The 20,466-nt window shown below is 39.3% G+C and overlaps 2 protein-coding genes across 4 annotated transcripts in view; one reads left to right on the top strand and one right to left on the bottom strand.

The window, feature by feature from the left end:
* Window positions 1-620: 620 nt before the first annotated feature.
* On the bottom strand, window positions 621-12,461 carry LOC139744334 (DGAT1/2-independent enzyme synthesizing storage lipids-like). Its single transcript, XM_071654775.1, has 7 exons — window positions 11,699-12,461; window positions 10,487-10,764; window positions 7,321-7,488; window positions 3,106-3,299; window positions 2,198-2,337; window positions 1,472-1,535; window positions 621-839 (listed from the first exon to the last, which is right to left on the bottom strand). Exons 1-7 carry the CDS (start codon window positions 11,773-11,775, stop codon window positions 732-734), a joined length of 1,029 nt encoding a protein of 342 aa, XP_071510876.1. The 5' UTR covers window positions 11,776-12,461; the 3' UTR covers window positions 621-731.
* A 4,360-nt stretch (window positions 12,462-16,821) lies between these two features.
* Window positions 16,822-20,466, top strand: part of LOC139744348 (cerebral cavernous malformations 2 protein-like) — a 70,625-nt gene continuing 66,980 nt past the window's right edge. For 2 of the 3 annotated variants that reach the window (XM_071654791.1, XM_071654790.1), the window contains exon 1: window positions 16,823-17,028. In XM_071654791.1, the coding sequence (XP_071510892.1) occupies window positions 16,999-17,028 (30 nt within the window). In that variant the 5' untranslated portion in view covers window positions 16,823-16,998. Of the gene's footprint in view, window positions 17,029-20,466 lie in introns of all 3 variants that reach the window. The other variant, XM_071654792.1, reaches the window with a different exon arrangement.

Raw genomic sequence — 20,466 nt, 5'->3', positions numbered from 1 at the left:
ACCTCAAGATCCTCACTCTGTTGGCGCTTGGTAAATATTTAATAATTTGGACCAACAATTCTTTATTAAGTGGCTAAAGCATACAAAAGTAACTCATAAATGTTAAGGTGATATTATTAGTGATCTGTTGCACTGCTCGCTAAATAATATGAATATATAACAAGATTTTGCCAACACACAATTTAAAACTTTATATGATACACTGTAAGAAGTGAATATATAATATAATCTTATAAATCTGAAAACTCTTTGAATAAACAAAATATTGCAATCTTATTACTTGAACTAATTCTAATAGTACCCTTGAACAATATTGCATAATTGATATGGACACACATAAATCTATGCAAGAATGATCAATATTTACAGAAATTTGCTGAACCTATTTAATAGCATTTTACCTGTATACTTGTATTTACAACAGTCAATTAAACAGTCAAAATCCTGAATATAACAAGAAAAAATTGATAGCGCAAAATAATTGATCTTTTCGACGTTGTTCCTGACGATGTTTGACTCTGCACGCTGCTGCCGCCACACACATCTGAAGATTTTATTGATTTGTTGGTGCAGTAGATCCCACTGTGCAAAACACTGTGTATAAATATGGTGCTAAAAAAACTATGTGTAAAACACTGTGTATCACACAGTGCAGAGTTCCCTGTGCATGACATAGTACACCATATGACACCAAAGAACAGTGGAATCCACGTACTGCCATACACCCTGTGTTACTCTGTCTTTGTCGTGTCTGGTGTCCATCTCTCGAGGAAGGCACGGCGGATGCTGCCAGGAATCTGCTGGTGGGTCTTGATCAGGCTTTCCACTCCTTCCCGCGCCTGTCAAAGGTCAGAGTTGAAAGGTTAAAACTATTAAGGCCTTTGGGTAATTTCACTCCAGAAGAGGTTATCATCTTGTCATCAATATACATAAAACTACTACAACTTGTACCTTCTGGTTCAACAGAAGATTTTTAAAGATTCCTTATGTTGGGGGGGGGGGGGGGAGTTTGGGCCCCCTTGGGCCCCCCAGGTGGGGCATGGTGCCCATTTGAACAACTTGAGATCCTATCCCCCGAGGGATGCTACCTGCCAAGTTTGGTGAAAATCGGTCATGGGGTTTTCAAGAAGAAGATGAAAGTGTAAAAATTTTACACACAACGCACACCGGATGCCGGACGAAGAGCGATCGCAATAGCTCACTTGAGCCTTTGGCTCAGGTGAGCTAAAAAGGCTTGGTACAGTAAGTTGCCTAGGCACATAAAAGGTTAACCGTTGAGGACGGACTGACCTTGCTATAACACACATTTCCCATAGACACCTGCCCGAGTATTCTCGGGACTCATCTTACAGGTGATAAGGCAGGGGAAATCCCTGTTGCTGTACTGTGCATTCTTTGGGATATACAATGTACAAGTAATAATGTGTATTTACAGTAAACAAACACCCAATACTCCTCTTTTCTTACTCACTTTCTGCACAATGTCGTCTACACTCATGTCAGATGTCACCTTAATGGGAGCTCCAATGTACGTCCTGAGGAAAAAAAAATAACCAAATTGAAAATTTGTCGTATCTCTCATAATATTTTGTAAACCTGTAGTCTCAGTTCACTACTACTGAATAGGAAAACCTTAAAGGGATTGTACAGTTTTGGTTGAGACCTAATTTCAGGTTTCTAACATTTTTTTTTGGTGAAATGAGAAAGCTCTTATGAAATATGACAGAGCATGTAATTCTATGAGGAATTCAACGTTTATTTGATGAAAATTGGTTTTGAAATGGCTGAGATATCCAGAAAGAGCAATTATAATAAAGTGTGGGACCCACACTTTATTACGATCGCTTTGTTTTACTTTGTTTTTGGATGTTTCAGTCATTCCAAACCCGATTTTCATCAAATAAACTTTGAATTCCTCTTAAAATGGTATGCTCTGTACTATATCATAAGTGTTTTCTTGGTATCTCTTAAATAGTTAAAAGCCCAATTATCATGTTCACCAATACTGTACCATCCCTTTAATTAATACATTATATTAGAAGTTGGAAACACAATTATAGTACAGCAGATGGAATTACTATCAATGAGCAGGTTACGATGTACATCAAGATAGCTTATCTATAGTGACAAGGCATTTCTTTTTGTTTGTCTGCCTCTCCGTCTCTTTCTCCTTGTTGAAATATTAAATTTTACTTACCTGAGCTTGACCGGAAATCCCCCATAGATTGGAACCAGTGGGGCCCTAGTCTTCTCATACAGCCACCTGAGAATGCCCCGGCCCAGCCTGGGTGTGCGGAATGCTTCGCGGCAGTTTTGAGTAAAGACTGGAATGATAGGCTAGCCGGCAAAGAGAAGAAGGATGCACATTCTAAATTATGTGTGTGGTGAATTTTTCTGCAGCAATTAATTACAACTACAAAGTACAATGTAGGTTACATTCAAGAATGGATTAATGTCATATACGTCATATATTTCGCGAATTTTGCGAGTCAGATGCTATTCTTGAAAATAACAAAATGCAAAAATATCAACTTTGATCCTGACATTCAGTGTAATGCATGCCTAAATTTCTTCATCCACTGCTGTAATCCAGAAAATGTAAATTTAGTCACTCGCTATTAAAATATTGGGAAGTCCCAATTCACCAAAAAAAAAAAAAATTAACTTGTTAATAATGTGGCATATACAGTACTACCTGCTGATGAAAGAGCTTAGCAAGTTGAGACAAGTACTTGGGCACGCAAAGGGTTAATCTATATGGCAAGGATTAATTCAGTTCTTATACCACACTTATGAGGAATACTATAGGACATTACACACAACACCACATGCAAAAGATATCACTGATGAATTGGCAAGCAGTGGTATACATGACTTTCAAATGGAGGTCCCGAGTTCAAATCCCCTTTGGTGCCCAAGTTTTTGAAAAAGGTGTTCTCACCCACCATGACATGTCCCTTTTGACCCAGGTGTATAAATAGGTACCTGGCGATGCAAGGGTAATGAAAAATGGCAGGGCCCTCTCGTAGTGCAGTGGAAAACCTGAAGAGACTACCCTTGATAAAGAAGACCTTACATGTATATCAATTATCACTATACTCTTACCACTTGAGATTCCTTGGCAACGATGGCAAAACCTTTCCTTTGGTACCACAAGAGGGGGTAGTTGCTGTCACTGAAGTACGCCTCCCTCGTTCCGCCAGGAGCTATCGCCATGAGGTTACCTTCCTTCAGAATGCGTACACACTCCTCTCGGCTTCCGGTTGTCACGGCAAAGATTCGCCATAGCAACTTCAATCCTGCAAATGTGTAGATCTTATTTTTTATTCACTTTTTTAAGAAAAGGAGGAAATGATTTTGAATTTTGTTACGCCTGACACATTCACTACACGTACAACAAGGAAACGTAGAAATTACGCATTTTGTAGCAAAATGTACAATATAGGTCAAAAATCAAGGTCAAAGGTCAAAGAAGTCAAAGGTCAAAATTCTGCGTAGAAGTTTTGAAGCCCTTACCTAGTGCCATCACATAAAGCAAACGGAATCAAAATCGGGTTAGAAATGGCGGAGTAGCATTTTGTAGCAAAATGTACAATATAGGTCAAAGGTCAAGGTCAAAGGTCACAACTGAAATTCTGTGTAGAAGTTTCAAAGCTCCCATGTAGTGCTATCACATAAAGCAAACAGAATCAAAATTGGCTCATAAATGACAGAGAAGTAGCAAATTGAACATTTTGATCACACACGGACGCACACACGGACGGACGGACACACGGACGGACGCACGGACACACACACGTACGGAGCCCGTTTCATAGTCCCCTGCTCGAACTCGTTCGGCGGGGACAATAAAACTTATCATAAACCTAAACTTTCATTGACATGTTAAAAACATTAGTGAGAGAGCAGTATTTTTTACAAGGTATGACATAGCCAACACTTACGTATATATTGGCTATGCCTATGTGTGTGGGTGCGTGTGTGTGTGTGTGTGTGTGTGTGTGTGTGTGTGTGTGTGTGTGTACAACCGTGTATGTGTGCAGGTATTGCCCACACAATACACAATTTAGTACCAAGGTAGTCAACAACCCTTGAACAATCTGCTTACCACTGGTTCTTAATCCCCATAAAATACTGTCTTGCTGACTGACAAATTTGTGGTAGGCCTACAAGCCGAAATATGGACACATGTAATACACTTGTAGTAATTATTGACTGATAAATCACAGAATTTGCATTCATCACTGAAGAAGGGGAAAAAACAACAGCAACTCATCCATGGCCAGCCTGTGTGCAAAATATCAACCCCTGTATGTTGTGACTGCCTAGAATCCTTGGACTGCCTACTCTACTTCAAACAGCAAAAGCACAGATTACAGATAAGTGCTCGCTCCATCCAAAGTCCTTTGGCGTGTATGTATAGCAATTAAACATTGCAAACAACAAGGAATGCAGATATACATGTTTATAGTGCACAGCCACACCCCCGCAGGAGACCAACATGCCCGAAGTACCGGTATGTCAAATTTGTTTATGTTCAACATGCACTTTGTCAAGACATGCACACAGTGGTACTCTTTTATCAATGAGTATTCTTGGGCATGTATATTCTCACTGCAACACTGTTCATCATAACCTCCTCATGTAAAAACAAGAGAAGGTGTAGGATATATTTCTATATGGGGGAAAGAAACAATAAACAGTGTTACTTTGAGGTGTCAATTCAATTTTTCACATGAAATATACACAAGGGCAACCAGGTTTCTGCAAGTCTCCTAGCTGCAGCTGTTGCCCTCCTCTAGAGGCAAGGCCTCCTCCCCGGTCTAGTCCCTTGGAGGGAACTTAAGCCATAGGTTACTTGCATACCATAGGCCTACACTGCTTTATTAGTGGCCACATACAATATGCTGTAAAATAAATCACGATACAAGATACAGTGTCCTACAAAAATGATAAGACTACCACCCAGCGCTTTTACAATTTATAACATAATACTGTGAATGCCATATATTTAGCGTCTAATTTTTCTCGAACTGGGGATTTGCATCAATTTTGTGAGTGGTTAGATTTGTGATAGTGGGGTAAAGCAATGAATGGAGAAATGTACTCGTGCAAGTCACATTCATGCTTGGATCAGAGTAAATATGTTCATGTGTTGCTATAAATCTAAGCACCTACTTTTCTTTTGGCTTGTTTCATTGTAAGGATATCTGAAAATGAGTAGCACCCTAAATAGTGAATCCAGTTTTTGATTTATGCTTGTAATTTCACACATACATGTTGAAGGACAACAATACTACTTTCTTTATTCTGATTTAAAGCACTAAATTGATCTGTAGAAGACCATTATTACCGATTCAACTTCCAACAAGGAGCAATACTGAGACCACAGAAAATTATAAATACAGAAGAATAAAATGTTGGGCTTCTTGCCAAAACCTTTGCAAGTTAATAATAATCTAATCAGATTCTTGTTGTACAAATTGTATGAGAGTCCTTGTCATAATTAAGACACAAGCTAAGTTAACAAGCTACAGAATAACAGAGCATTAATAATTAATCAACTTTAAAGGCAAAGATCAAGTTGTCTATGCCTTGACTGTCTGAGGTCAGAATGACCTGATAATATTTTGGCAACTGCGGGCTTAGCATCACTGACACATAAGAACACGGTCTTGGTCAAAACAGTTTTTTTCTTAATTTTGAAAATTAAAAACCAAAACAAATCTTGACATAAAGAGGGCATAGTAGGGTCCAAAAAAATTGGGGGTCCTATAAATGTCAACTTTAGCTTTGTTGAATGCACATGATGATTTCATCCTATGATTTTCATACCCTGCCATGACCTCCAATCATATTTATATAATTCATATCTCAATGTGGTCTTATCTATCAGACCACCATTCACCCTGATCTGCAAGGCACAATAATTTCCCGTCCGTAGGTTTGTGTGCGATATTGTGCTCATCTGACTTATTGACACAGAAAGGGTTAAAGGAAATGTTGAGCTAATGCACCGAGTAAGCTATACCTTATGCTTTGTAGGTATGATATTTTGTGAAATGGGACTTAGAAGACAATTTGTAGTGAAGTTGGCAATTGAGAACCACAACGAAACCAAAATGAAAAAGAAATATTATCAGTTTTCAAGAGAAAAATGTAAATAGCAATTTTCCACCACTGTGAAGATTTGCGGAAAAGATACAGCGAAGTACACTAGCTGTATTGAATATGAAGTGAGGATACCTGGTCCATTAATCTGGTTCTACCAAGTAAAGCTACTGAAGATGAACATCTTGGTTCATATAGACATAGAGCCTCTATATACAGGTGGCCACTAAGACAGGTTTGGCTGTACAAGTACTGACAGTATGTTCTCTGATACCAGTCGTGATTGATTGGACCTCTATATTGAAACCAATAATGACTACATGACCAACAAGCTACTGAGGTTTTCATTTGGACTTTTGCTAATATATGGCCTGGCCACAGTTTCAAGAAACTTTCTGTGAACCCAGCAGTGCTTTGCCAACATCATCTAATCTCACAAAGTAGTAGTGGCTTATAAAACATATGTGACCTGCTACAACAAAAGGATCCGAAAGTCGAGGGAGGTCGGTCTTCTAGAAATGACATGACAATATTCCCTTTGCACTCTTCCGCTTAAATTTCATATATATAACACCACTCCTAAGGAACTCGGTTGAGGAAATATTGATGATTTTATGAGAGCATGCTGAATGGTCTAGGAAATCAGTGCTTCCAGAAAACCGCCTTCAAAGTTTTCTTTCCGACGCGATCATGATCAAGGAGAGGTAAGACAGTTTTCACCTCTTGACAATACAAGGTCCACTCATAGCAAACTCCACGATGTTCATTCAAGCTTGGCGCCAGCAGTCTACGCACGACCAATCAGTAACAAGGATGCCATGCACTGACCAATAAGATCACTCCCTCGTTGCTAGGAGCCGAGCCTACCTGCGGCACTAAATCCAAATCTTCGGACATGTTTCTGTTCCATTGAAAGACAGAAATCATGGCCAAGAAAAATGCTTATTTCTTTCCTTTCCTTTGATCATTTAGCTTTGAAATTTTGGCAGATGATAGACAAAACATTAGGTCTACTACAACATTATACCAACAACAGAAATTTGATGGTTTTGACCGACTTTGATGATCTGACTTCAAACTTGATTTTCTCGGCTCAGCCATCAGCGACTTTCGGATCCTGTTGTTGCAGCGGGTCACATATGCAGTGATAAGGGGTCCTCATTCCAAATCCATCCTGGCCTGTGGATCCTTTGGTACTCAAGCACTCACCATGCAGTTTGTATACGAACCGATCAGCGACCGTGTAGACAGCTCGATGGTGCCAGATCCTGATCTTGGAAATGATGAAGTACACGTCGATGGGGATGGTGCCATGGTAGTAGGCGAGGATGGCCCCGCCCTCTTTGGGGAGATTCTGGGTACCATGCAGCTCAAAACCTGAAAACGATACAGCGTATTAAACAGGGATGATAGTTAGAATGAAAGAGAGGGCCTGGAATATATCTACATGACGCTACTTTGTACACCAAAGGGCCAGAACTTTGATACTATTCGGACCTAAATCCAGGTTTGGCCTGAATAGTGGCATCCCTGAATACACAAAGAAGGAAATTTATGAATTAAAATTGGTGAAAAGCAGAACAGGAGCTCAGTACTTAATGGAGGCTGGGCACTGGGTGAGTACAAATCAAGTTATGACAATTCATTAACCCTATTCTAACTGGGGGGTCAAATTGACCCCCCCCTCGACATTTCGCGCCACGATTCCGCAATGCGCAAAGATTTTGCCGCGTCGTTTCATGACTTTTTTCATTGAAGTCTTCCGCATATTTTGAGACCAAATTTGCGACGTCCAGGTACACTGTTCTTAAGTTACGCAATATTTTGCATATGCATGTCAACCCAAAAACAGCTCAAATTCATGATTTCGTGTGCAAATCCAATGCAAATTGTGTTTTTTTTGTTTAATTGATATAGGGTGCGTTCGAGCGCTCTCCTAAAGCGAACTGTACCGTACCGTACCCGCGCCAGAGGAGCGTTCGAACGCTCCTAAAGTGTACCGTACCGTACTGTACCGAGCCAAAAGTGGACCACTTCCCGATGTGCTCCAAAAGCGTACCAAAGCGTACCAAAAGTTTGTTGTAAAGCATGCGCGTATCAAGCGCATACGTCACAATGCAAAAACATCATTCTCTTTGTTCGGGACAGCTGTAAGTAGTTCAAGCGAGAGGTGAATGACATTCTTGCTGTAAACAAGCGTGACCTTTTCTAAAAATAACTCGTGAGGTACGCTTTCTCCACAGAGCGCTCGAACGCACCAAAATTGGCATGGTACGGTACGGTACGCTTTAGTTCAATTCGCTTTGGTTCGCTTTAGAGCGCTCGAACGCACCCATAGATTAGATTATTTCAACTTTTGAACATTGAAATTAATCAATTCTAATGTAGATAAGCTTGAAAAAGTGCCTGCAACAAATTTTGGCAAAAAAACAATAGAAAACAAAAGGTCGAAAAAACAATAAAATACATAAGAAATTAACAAAACAATGAAAAACAAAAGAAATTGATTTTGATTGTGCTATTTTTTTACAAGAAAATTGTTTGATGTGTCTTGAGGAACTCTGACACAAAAATTTAGCAATCCTTCATTCTTTTTGATGGAGTTATAAGTGAAAACATGATTTCATGCGTAAATTTGCATAATTAATTTATTAAAAAATATAAAATCAACATTTTTCTATTGTATGACCATGTAATCTTTAGTTGACATCCGGCTCTATGTTCAGGCAAAATTTTGTGGCGATCGCGTGATCGCCTGCCGAGATCTGAAGGAGGGGGGGGGGGGGGGGGTTAAATTGACCCCCCCCCCCCCCCCCCCCCCCCAGTAAAAACTTGGTCTCAAATAGCCCAGTTAGAATAGGGTTAAAACTGAGTGGGTAAGGGTAGCTTTGAGAGTAGTAGCAGCAAAGAGATCCAAGGGGGACCTTTGAATTTGATATGAATTTCTATTCAGATTCAGATCCATTTTCTCTTTGTCCACACTTTTCTACAATTTGCCTTTCTCATATGAGAGTCAAATGATCAGGGGACACTACAGGGGATGTGATAAAATGCATATATCTCCTCAGCACATCAGAGTAGGGTAAATGCTATTAATCACATGCATAGAATACAGAAAGAGAATTTGAAGGAATACCTTGTAATTTGTAATACCATTTCAAAACTCAAAGACTAAATAGGAAAAGAGTAAAAGAAAAACAGGAATGGAGAGAGAGAGAGAGAGAGAGAGAGAGAGAGAGAGAGAAAGAGATAGATGGATAGATAGATAGATAGATAGATAGATAGATAGATAGATATATAATAGATATAGATAGATAGATAGATAGATAGATAGATAGATAGATAGATAGATAGATAGATGGAGAGAAAGAGAGGGGGTAGAAACACTTGGACAATGACAGTGCAGATACAGGTTAGGGACTGCAAAACTTGAGAAATCTTACAACATGCATTTCCAGAAGAGCACAGAAATCATATAATTTGTTCTTGTTTTTTTATCATTTTTGCTTATTGCCAAAGATATGGTCCTGTAAAGATGGTGAATACTTTGGGGTGTTTAGTGCCTTACAAGACAATTCATCCATTTGCGAGACTTTTCCCAATTTTCAACCTCGCTTACTGGCAGTAATTTGAATTCAAAGGGTCTACAGGAAATCCTTTAACTTATGTGAATGTTGACAGACAATATTATGTACACAAAGAATTGATATGTTTGTCTCCATCTGGATATAATTTTTCTTTGACTTAGCCAATTTTTCAACTTGTGCGAGATTGACATCATAGGCAAGGTTGTCTGTTTGTTGCTTTTGCATTTAGTGCCTATTCGACATGAGACATCCTCCTTTTCAGTGGGGTGGCTGTTCATATTGTTTTTGAATTGGAAAGTTAAGACACTCCACATAAATATTGAGCAGAACCTTCTGGGGGGACCTCTTGAAGAGGCCATTTTGGTTATCATGAACTTAACCATATGTGTACCCAAGAACTTTAAGAGCAGTTACTTGAGAAACTATTTCTTTAGCATTCACTTGATACCCTCCCCCCCCCCCCAAAAAAAAAAGCCATTAAGTATTAAAGTTTGATGAAAAACTCAGGCATAACAATGCCACACAGTCTCGTGAAGATCATAGTGATACAATGTGAGCTGGGAGGACCAGTGTAATTTCTACTCAATGATAGTCAGCGTTGGGGCAGGTGTGCAGATGTGCGTGATGAAAACAAACGGTCAGGTACGCCTTTTTTTTTGGGGGGGGGGGGGGGGGGGTCCAGGGGTGCACAGTCAGGGCTAACCCTCCCATTCTCATACAACAAATTGTTTGTGCACAACGCCAGCAGCACTACGAAGCGGTGGTACTAGAATGATTAATGAATTTACCAAACCAAATCTTTCCGAGCAGGTCCCACGCCCAGACGACGTTGTTCCGCGCCCTCTCGTAGACCTCTGCGGTGTAGACACCGGAGGTGTGGTCTTCATTGATCTTGTTCCAGAATTGGTAGAGGTGTACGTAGAAGGAGCTGATGTAGAGGAACCCAAGAACCAGCAGCGGTATGGTGTTCAGGACCACCACCACAAGGAGAGTTTTCAGAACTACCCAGTATATCAGCCACAGCGAGGTCAGGATGAGGTTGATAGCAAAGCCAAATCCCTCACCACTGCCAAGATGAATGAATTAGAGAAGGAAACTTGCGTTCAGGGCCCAAATGTTGTGAATTAAAGAGGAATTCTTATTCACAGAACAAATCATGTTATATACAGTAGGGCCCAATTTTTTTCTCTCTCTTCTTTCTTTAAAATACAAAAAAAAAAAAAAGTCAATTTCATCCGTGTTTACTACGAGACTTCCAGGAGACTCTTAAATTCCTAATAAAAGAGAAGACAATGGAATAAAGGTGGAGGCATTTGGGTACAGTGGAACCTTGTTATGAAGAGGTCAGTGTTTGTAACAAAATCCTCTTATAACACAGTGATTTTGTAGGTCCCAAATTTTCATATTCCTTTGTTTTTATACCCTGATATAGTGAAAAACCTGATACAACAAGGTACATATACATATGACATGTAATTGTCATGCTTTTATGGCCTCATTATAGTACGATTTCTCTGTATATATGTTTCCAGGACATCAGGTGGCATGCAATTAAAGGGAAAATAAAGACATCTTTTACATTCCTCTCTTAAATCTCACTGCTATGCTGATTTTATAAATTCACCTCCTGATGAAATTTCATGGAAATGCCAGCATAGTATAAAAACTGTTGATTACACCAGTAACAAAATCGTCAAAAATAAATGCCATAAAGACTGTAACACACTTGTTTATACAATGGGTTGAAACCATTTTAAAATATGTTTTCTCAGAATATTTTTGTGTAAAAGCAGGCCTTTGGTCATCAAAAAATATCTTTTGTGAATGTCACATAAAAACAGTTTTATCTTTTTATTGACCCCAAAATAAAATTAAATGCAAAGAAAAAGGAACTCTGGTATGAACACTTTTTGAGGAGTGATTGCTTGAACTAAAGGCAAGTTTTTTGGAGACCAATGACAACAAAAACTGGATGATCTCTGTTCAGAGATCAGCTTTACCTGGTTCCGTTCAAGACCAACTGGTCTGCATCCAAACTGCCACAACTGGTTTCAGAAGTGCATTGCTGCGAATCCATACTAGCACAGAGGCAAACTCTCAGGTGGTAGGCAGCTGCGCTTCACAGAGTATTCGATAAACTAAACAAACTGGTTCGGCCGCGACACCGTCGACTGGACTGGGCAACATAAAGGGAAGGGTTCTTCAATTTACTCCATTAAATCCCAGCACTTCACACACTTTGGCTGTCTCTGGCAAGCACTGCATACCATGTCGTTGCAAAACGCACTTGAATGCCACGGCGTTGCCTCACTGTATAGCAGTCTAAACAGTGCGAACTCTTGACACAGTGACTGCTACATTGTTGTGTTCTGGCAAAGTTAAAGCTTTCAAAGATCAGTCTGAGCTGATAAACAATCTCTTGATCCAGTCTGTGGACAATCCAGATACCATTTTGGGTATGTTGTTATCTGTAAAGGACAGACATGATAGCCTTATCAAAATCCACCTGTAGATTGTACAGTAGATTCAATAAACAAATCCTTATACTCATTAACATACACTGTAGGCTGATCCTTTGCGAGTTGCTACAGCTTTGGCAATGACAATCAGTTAATCTTTTAAACTTTGACGAAATGTTTGTTTAATTTGTCAAACAACATAAACTTTGACCATGCACCCTTCCCATGACGCCCTTTGCTTGTATCACTTTACTGACTAGAGGCTTTTATTATCACAGTTCCCAGCTCACAGCTACAGGTGAATGTGATAAGAGGAAGATATGGCACTGATTCTAGCAGTTCATGCAAGTGAGCACTTCCGTCTACCCAAACTCACTTCGACCAAACTCGTCTTAAAGTTTGTTCCACCATCTCTTTTGGTCAAAGGGGAATGCAACATGAACATAAAATATGTGGATTGAGCAATTGCAGAAATAGTAGTAGAATACATCAACTGAGTTTGAGGAAAATTGGACAAGCTGTTCAAAAGTTATGATTTTTTTAAAGTTATGAACTTTTTAAAGTTTTTGTACAGCCTGTGAGCCATTGCTGGATTAGAACAAGAAAACTAAAACAATTTGTGATGTCACAGTTTGATGAGAATATAAAGCGACATATAAATGTTCTAAGTAATCAAAGACAATCAACATATTTTCATTTTTAAGTATAACGAAAGAGCACTTGGCTTAGCTCTTTCAGAAGGTAGGGGGAATTTTATTATCTTCAACATATATCCCAACTGGTAACAAGTGGAAGGAATGTTTACTTTTCATAAAATATGATATTTTGTAAATTTTCAGTGTTTTTTTTTTTTGTGGTACAGTTGTCCGATATGACATCACATATTGCTGTAATCTTCTCATCCAGCAATTGTGGGACAGAAACTTTTAGAAATTCAAAATTTTTGAAAGTCCAATTTTCCTCAAACTTCATTTATGTGTAGACATTACAATAAGTGATTGCTGCATTCACTCAATCCACTGCATTTGGGTTTTAGTCCCCTTTAAATCCTGTAAAAGGAGTTCTGTACCTATGAAAAAAATATAACTTACACTGCAAGCAGATTTATCATGCCAAATGAATCACAGTAGGTCATACAAAATTGTAGGCAGCCTACCTCATGACAAGCCAATACATAATTCCACTTTGCACATGAGTAGAAAGAGATCTCTTGTAACAAGCATCTTCATTTTAACTGAGATTATAAGCATCTGTGATGCAATGGTTATTGTATGCCATGATTTTGAACATTTATATCTATCTGACAGCAAGGAAGTATCAATTAAACCCTAGTATCTGGCAATATTAATAGAAAAAGAAAGTTTGATAACGCATTCAATTAAAAACAATGAAGGTTTAACAAGCTGGGGTGGTTGTCCTGTAATATGGAGTGCTCTTAAAAATTCAGAAGGTAGAATGTTTAAATATCAACAGGTATAATTTGGCAGTTTAAATTTTCCGCCCACTGGCCATCCCCCTCCCCCTTTACATCTTTGGGGTCGCAGGGTCCACATGCACAGGAAAACACTACATCCAAAGGGAAGCACTGTTCCCTAAATCTTTGGTACAGGGGTTCTTTTCGCTTGACAAAATTCGGTCCAAGAACTGAAAAAAAAAAGACGGACGCACCATATTTGACTTTTCATAAAGAGGAAATCCGCCCCACAAATAAACTCTAAACGAAAGAGAGAAAAAAACAAATCTCTACAGAAGGTTCCAGAAATGACAAAAATAGGATTAAGAATAAGGAAGATATGACATTTTGAAATTTCACATTTTTTCAGAAAACATTTCTTGACCAGTCCTTATGAATATTCAAATATGGGTAAAGTGAGTTGATGTCGTACCCTCGTAATTTTTCATATATATAACATGAAGTTCAGAAAAAGTTGTTATTTTCACCTACAATATTTCAGGTAAAAGCATATTCCAATACCAAAGTATACCAGAGTTAACATTTGTTCCTTTTTATTTTGGGTGGTTTTAAGACAAGTTTTCGAGATACAGCTGAAATATGAGATTTTTATCATTTCCGTACATAAAAGGAAGAATAAGAAATTGTGAGAGCATGACAACATCAACTTGCTGATCTATTTGAATTATAGTGACTAGTCAAGAAGTGCTTTCCACAAAATTTTTGAATTTCAAAATGTCATAAGTTCCTTATTTTTATCTGATTTGATAATTTTTGCAGTGTTCTGCAGGGAATTTTATTCTCTTTCTTAAGAAGTTGATAAAATTCTGGAGTGAACCTATTCCTTTAACAGGTGGTGTTTTTCTATTACTCCTTTTCTCTTTTGTTTTGGAGACTTCTGAGAAATTTCAAAAGGGGGTCAAAACATTTGTTTCCTCAGACTCTACCCTTTGCCCCTTAATTTCAACCCATTTTAAGAAACAAATATGACACCTAGTTAAACTTGAGATACATTACTATATCATATAGCATCTTCAGTGTATTGGGGCTTACATTTATCAGGCTGCAAACTTTCAAATTGTCCTTCTAACAAGATTTACCAAATGTTAATAACAATTTATGTTACAAGATCTTCCCTTTTTGTTGCATGAGTTCTGAAATTCCATTTTGAATAACTCTTCATAACAGCTTACCTCATATGAGGGGGGGGGGGGGGTGGTGTCTTGTTAAGGGTTGGAATTAGAGCTCATGTGGCTCACCTGAAATAGGGGTCCATAGTGTTCCCGATTGGGGGTGGGGGGTTATATCTCAAAGGCAAGCAAAGCTATGAAAGGGAGGTTCAGAAATTTTTGGTACTCATCAAATAGCAGTCCTGAGATGGGGTGGTTTCAAAGGGCTGGAACGAACATTAAAGGGTGTGTACAGTTCTGGTCGAGGTGAGGATTTAGCATTTAACGTTTTGCGAGATATTCAGAAATCACTAGTATCTATGAGATGCCAAATCGCATGCAATTCTAAGGGGTATCAAAAGTTTAGTTGATGAAATTCGGTTTTGGAATGGCTGAGATATCCAAAAACAAGGTGAAACAAAGAGATCCTAATAAAAGGCGTGGCCTGTCGCCTTTTATTATTATAACTTTTTTTTGGGTATCTCAGCCATTTGAAAACCAATTTTCATCAAATAAATGTTGAATCCTTCTTGAAATCACATGCCCTTTCATATTTCATAGGAGATTTCTCATTATCTCACTTAGGAATGTTCAAAACATGAATCCACACCTCAACCAGTACCAGTACTGTACAGTCCCTTTTAAAAGACAAATTCTGGATTGAGTGAATAATGCAATATCAGTAAAACACATCAATAAAAGTTTGAGGAAAGTCAGACAATATGTTTCTGTGCAGTCACTACTTGATGAGAAGACTATCACAAAAATAACAGTTTATGATGTCACATGCCCAAGAATGATAAGAGAATTCCACAAATTGTCATTTTTGGAAAAAAAAGTACATATGTCATCAGCTTGTTACTGACGTATGTTTATATGGGTAACATTATTCCTCTTGCCTTCTGAAAGTGGCAAGTCAAGTGCTCTTTATCAACGTTTATCATGTGAGAAAAGTGAAAATATGTTGAATTTTCTGTATTTTCTTGTAGACTTTATATAATTCTACACATGTGAGTTTAATATTGTGACATCGCAAGTTGTAGCAGTCTCCCATCTATGTAGTGATGGTGGCACCGAAACTTCAAAAATTCCTAACACGAACAGTAAAACTGAAGGCTTTAGAGGTTATTACTTTCGGTCTACAAGGGTAATTTAGACCAGAGAGAGAGAGAGGGATGCCCTATATCGGATGCCCTCAGATGCAGACTCAGTCAGCTTCAGTAAGTCACTCACGCTCACGCCACCATGCCACACACACTGTCAATGCAGAATATATTGCGAGTGTCATCAAGCAACCATCCCCGCCCCGTAAACTGAATATGACCGGCTGCCGCAGTGGCCAGTGAGCCGCGGGTACATGCTACCATCTCCAGTTGTCTTGCGTGATGAAGCCGACGACGGGGCCCATGTCGACGTCGACCTCGCCCGCCGTGAAGTGCACCGCAATTGGTTGGTCCTGTTGTTGCTTCTTTTCGATGCGATGCGACGATCGATGAGGAGAAGAAGGCTACCGCATAACCTAGCTAGCTAGCTACATGTAGCTGAGCCGGAGCTACGCGCATGGATCTTGATCATTGAACATGCACAAGCGCAAGCAGAGGAGGATCCCGAGAAACAAAACAGCTGCTGTGAATTAGTCTTGTCGCATGTCCTGTCACTAAAAAAAAACATAGAGTAGACATCTATCTGATGGTGCTAATCCGATGTAAAATATACAATGATTTAAAATAATTTTATTGATCACTCCAAAACTATCAAAAATTTCCTTACTTTAAGGCCCATGATATTTCTAAAGGTATTCATGAATTAGAAGTATTTTCTGATATATCCTATTGTCCGTATCTAAGTCTAAGTTGTATATTTTTTTTTTCCTGCACCTCTCACTGCACTGTTCATGTTGTGGACTGAGCTGAGGACCACGCATACATCATGCACTGACTGGCGAATTTGTGATTGATCAAGTGAGTGGCGGCTCCGTACGCAGTCGACGCGCTTGTACACAGACGCATCATCGAACCTATGGCATGGTACGTGGTATGGATAATCGCTTCGCAATAATAAGATCGTATCGTACCGGGCCGCCGTGCGTTGAGATGATGTACGTGGTGTAACGGTGCCAAGTTATGGAAACCGACTTCAGGCAACTCTGTAAATTGCAAATTCCCCGGTAGCGGGAGCTCATATTGGATCCATAGGAGTTTCTTAGATGGGGCAGTGGTATGGAAGGAGGCAATCAGCAGCAGAAAAAGGTAATTCAGTCTTGAAAGCCCCAGAAGTTACCAGAATGCTAAACCACATTGCACGAAGACAATGCTTTACTTTGTTATCTCGCAACGGTGTGCTGTTTCGTCTCCCCGCCGCAACGTCCCCGCTCGTGTATCCATCCCTAGCCCAGTGCGCGCTGACTATCACAGCCAGTTACCGTATGTGCAAGGGTGAGAGCTACCTTGAAATCACGCCCACGTAGTAATTGCACTGTAAGATAGATTTCAAATTTTCATCGTGCATTACCAAGAATGATATCTTAGCTGTGCAATCTGATCATTTTTGGCAATTTTTGTAGGTCCAGCTTCTTAATCTAATCGACCACACCCATAGGTGTAGTTGCGATTTATTCCCATAGGAAAGTACGCGACGTTGCGAGATGGCCTAGTGGCCTGCTTGTGTGTGACGCTGATGATGTTGTACCTCGCTCGCACCACCGGTACCGTAGCTGTAGCTGGAGGTGGTAGCACGATGTTGTCCGGTGGTGGACTGCTGGTTGGTGCGTGATGATGTTGTTTTGTTTGATGTGATAAGTAGTCTGTGGGTGGGTGATATGAGGTACAGCTACAGTTGAGATGGTGCAACCTTGTAAAACATGTTGCAGAATTGTTAGTTGTGACTAGTGTAGTGCACATGTACTGGATGCATTCACTCAATTCAGCAAGAAAAAAAAAATAAATAAAGATTTGTCAAGAATTTCAGCATCTACCTGTATAGAAATTTTTGTCAAGTAGTATGTGCAAGATGGTCCACACATTGAAATGTGAGTAGGCCTACAACGTTATGTGGCAAACTCTGAATGTGAGATAACTATACACAGCCCAGTCGCTGTACATGGTACGTCGTAGCGTAACAGCGTCTGGTCGGGCTAAATGTGAGATACTGTAGTGGATATGTGCACAAAGCGCATATATATCACTTTATTAGGTGTGTAGGGCCTACTTTGTTACTTTGGTGTAGAGACGTAAAACATCTGTTTATGTGCCCCTTGTCACTGTTTGTCTCTAATATGGCTTTTATTTCAGTGGGGTGTGATATTTCGTGACTTGCGTCATGTTGTGCTGCTTATATTCAATGTTCTGTCTCATGTTTTACGTACAAATTTTCTTAGCAGTTTGATGAATCCATTCATTAAATTTAGCACTGTATGTCTTTCACATGTTTAAATACATTTTATTTCGAGCATGTCACCATCACCAGCTCTCGCGGATGTGGCATAGCATGTTGCTGGCTTTTGAGGATGTTGCACTTGAGAATTTGAGCATGTTACAGTCTCATGCTCAAACCCCTTGTGGACCACCTGTTCATGTGTTGCGTTCATCATGTGTAACCCGTTTACATACAGTTTGACCTTTGTAGAGCCATTCAGACCAATAGTGCAGTGCTACATACAATGTATGCTCATGTAGAATCTACCTCAAACAGCTGATAAAATTGCAGGTTATGTTTCAGGAAGAACTTAAGCCTTTATGTGCTTGTCTGATGCTGGGGGCATTTAGTTCAGTGGCTGTGGGAAAAGCCCCCTGACTATGTTCCTGATACTGTAAAAGTAGATATTTTCGCGCGACTAATTTTTCGCGCTTGGCCGGGTAAGAAATGTTTCGCGTGTTGTTAATTCCGCGTAATCAAGACATCACGCACAGGGACATGTGGCAAGCAGAAATATTTGTGTGCTTTTATTTTCGCGCTAGTTTCTGGTTGCGCGGAATGCGCGAAAAATTCAACACTGCGAAAATTTCCACTTTACAGTAGTGCATAATCGTACAGTAGATCTACATGCAGGTTTCCTATGCCTGCACACCCTGGGATGTTTTTTAAGTTGACTCCTTCTTTCACAGAGTTCCAGCCCAACCTGTGAACTGCCGTGGAGCCCCACTGTACCAGAGAACATACAATTTATGAGAAGTACTAGTAGTCATCTCTTATAGACAGATGTGCATGAGGAAAAAGAGCAGTAGTTATCTTCTGTCCTACTGTGTAGATACATCATACTCTTTTATTCTACAATATGTGCAGGAGTTTGCTCATATTACACAGCAATACACAATAAGGAAATGCTTCAAATCATGAGGATAGAATTATTAGACTTTATGAGAAAAGAAAAGGACTGGTTTCAAGTTTAGTGTTCTGTTCACGTGAAATGGGTGGAGACCACCAAGGTTACATCAAACTTAACAATTACTATTTATATTGGTAAGGGGATGATGGTATACATAATGTGTAGTGTTGGTTGAGATGGGGCTTTAGGTTTCCAACTTCTTTGGTGAGATTTATGAGAAACCTCTTATGAAATATGAAAGAGCATATATTTCTCTAAGAGGATTTCACAAGTTTATTTGATGACAATTGGTTTTGAAATGGCTGAGTTACCCTTTTACAGTACATACAAAGCAATCCTAATAAAAGGTGGGATCCACCTTTCATTAGAATTGCTTTGTTTCACTTTGTTTTTGGATATCTCAGCCATTTCAAAACCAATTTTCATCAAATAATCCTTGAATTCCTTTTATGCTCTTTTAAATAACATTTCATATATGGTTTCTACAGTATCTCGCAAAAAGTCAAAAGCTGAATCCTCATCTGAACAAGTACTTTACCATCCCCTTAAATGCAATTCAAATGACCCAGGGTCTTTCATGCCAAGGAATGTCCACAAATGGCGATATTTGTATTAAAAGAATTATTAACCCTTTGCAGCTGATGTGATATATTCTTTCTTCTGTTGCGCTGAGTCTACTGAATATGTGCATGTATCCTGCACAGTCATCTGATTGAAAACCGCCTTTTCTTTCACCGAGTACGAAATTTTGTTCCATTGCACGAGGAAAGACCATACGCTATTTGTTTTTAAATACAACACCTCAAACGTCAACAGATGTGGTCCACACAGATTCTTGAATTTAGCACAGAAATGGCAACCATTTTCCATGGAAGACGAATGAGTAGCCGAAAAGTCACAGTCACCATATACATACATGTACGTACGCGAAGCCGATCGGTTGAAGTTGTTTACAAAAATGAGTGACAGAAGTACAAATTGTATGTGCTGCGTGCTTGTAATTGTTGAGTGCGCACGGAAAATGTTTGTTTATTGTGACATCAGAGCCGTGCGATGGAGCAAAAACTTAAAATCAATCGTGAGTTTAACATGGGAGTCAATGGAAATTGGTGACGTCAGCCTTGCGCTATCCATTTTTGCTCAAGCAAAATTGCACGGCTGACAGCCACTGCATGTGATTGAACTTTTAACTAAATGTCACGTGATGGGCAATCGACCAATTGGATACATTCTTTCTGGGTGTTGTATACTGCATGTGATGTCGTGTGCAAGCATTTCAAAGTGCACCTGAGTGGGTAAATCTCACATATCTGGTCATTTTCAATTTTCCTCATTATTTAACGAAAATGAAATTCTGTGCCAC

This window comes from Diadema antillarum, unplaced genomic scaffold, assembly GCF_040938485.1.
Source record: "Diadema antillarum isolate AM-2024a unplaced genomic scaffold, OU_Dant_1.0 seq00001161_RagTag, whole genome shotgun sequence".
NCBI classification, from domain to species: domain Eukaryota; kingdom Metazoa; phylum Echinodermata; class Echinoidea; order Diadematoida; family Diadematidae; genus Diadema; species Diadema antillarum.
This window is presented reverse-complemented; position numbering and strand designations above follow the sequence as displayed.

What these genes read in the sequence shown, in the direction of transcription:
- LOC139744334 (XM_071654775.1), bottom strand. Translation starts at nt 11,775, where the DNA reads ATGGATTCGCAGCAATGCACTTCTGAAACCAGTTGTGGCAGTTTGGAT. An exon ending in TTGCCAAGGAATCTCAAGTG is followed by an intron (nt 2,338 to 3,105) that starts GTAAGAGTATAG and finishes TTTGCCGGCTAG; the next exon opens with CCTATCATTCCAGTCTTTAC. An exon ending in GGATTTCCGGTCAAGCTCAG is followed by an intron (nt 1,536 to 2,197) that starts GTAAGTAAAATT and finishes TTTTTTCCTCAG; the next exon opens with GACGTACATTGGAGCTCCCA.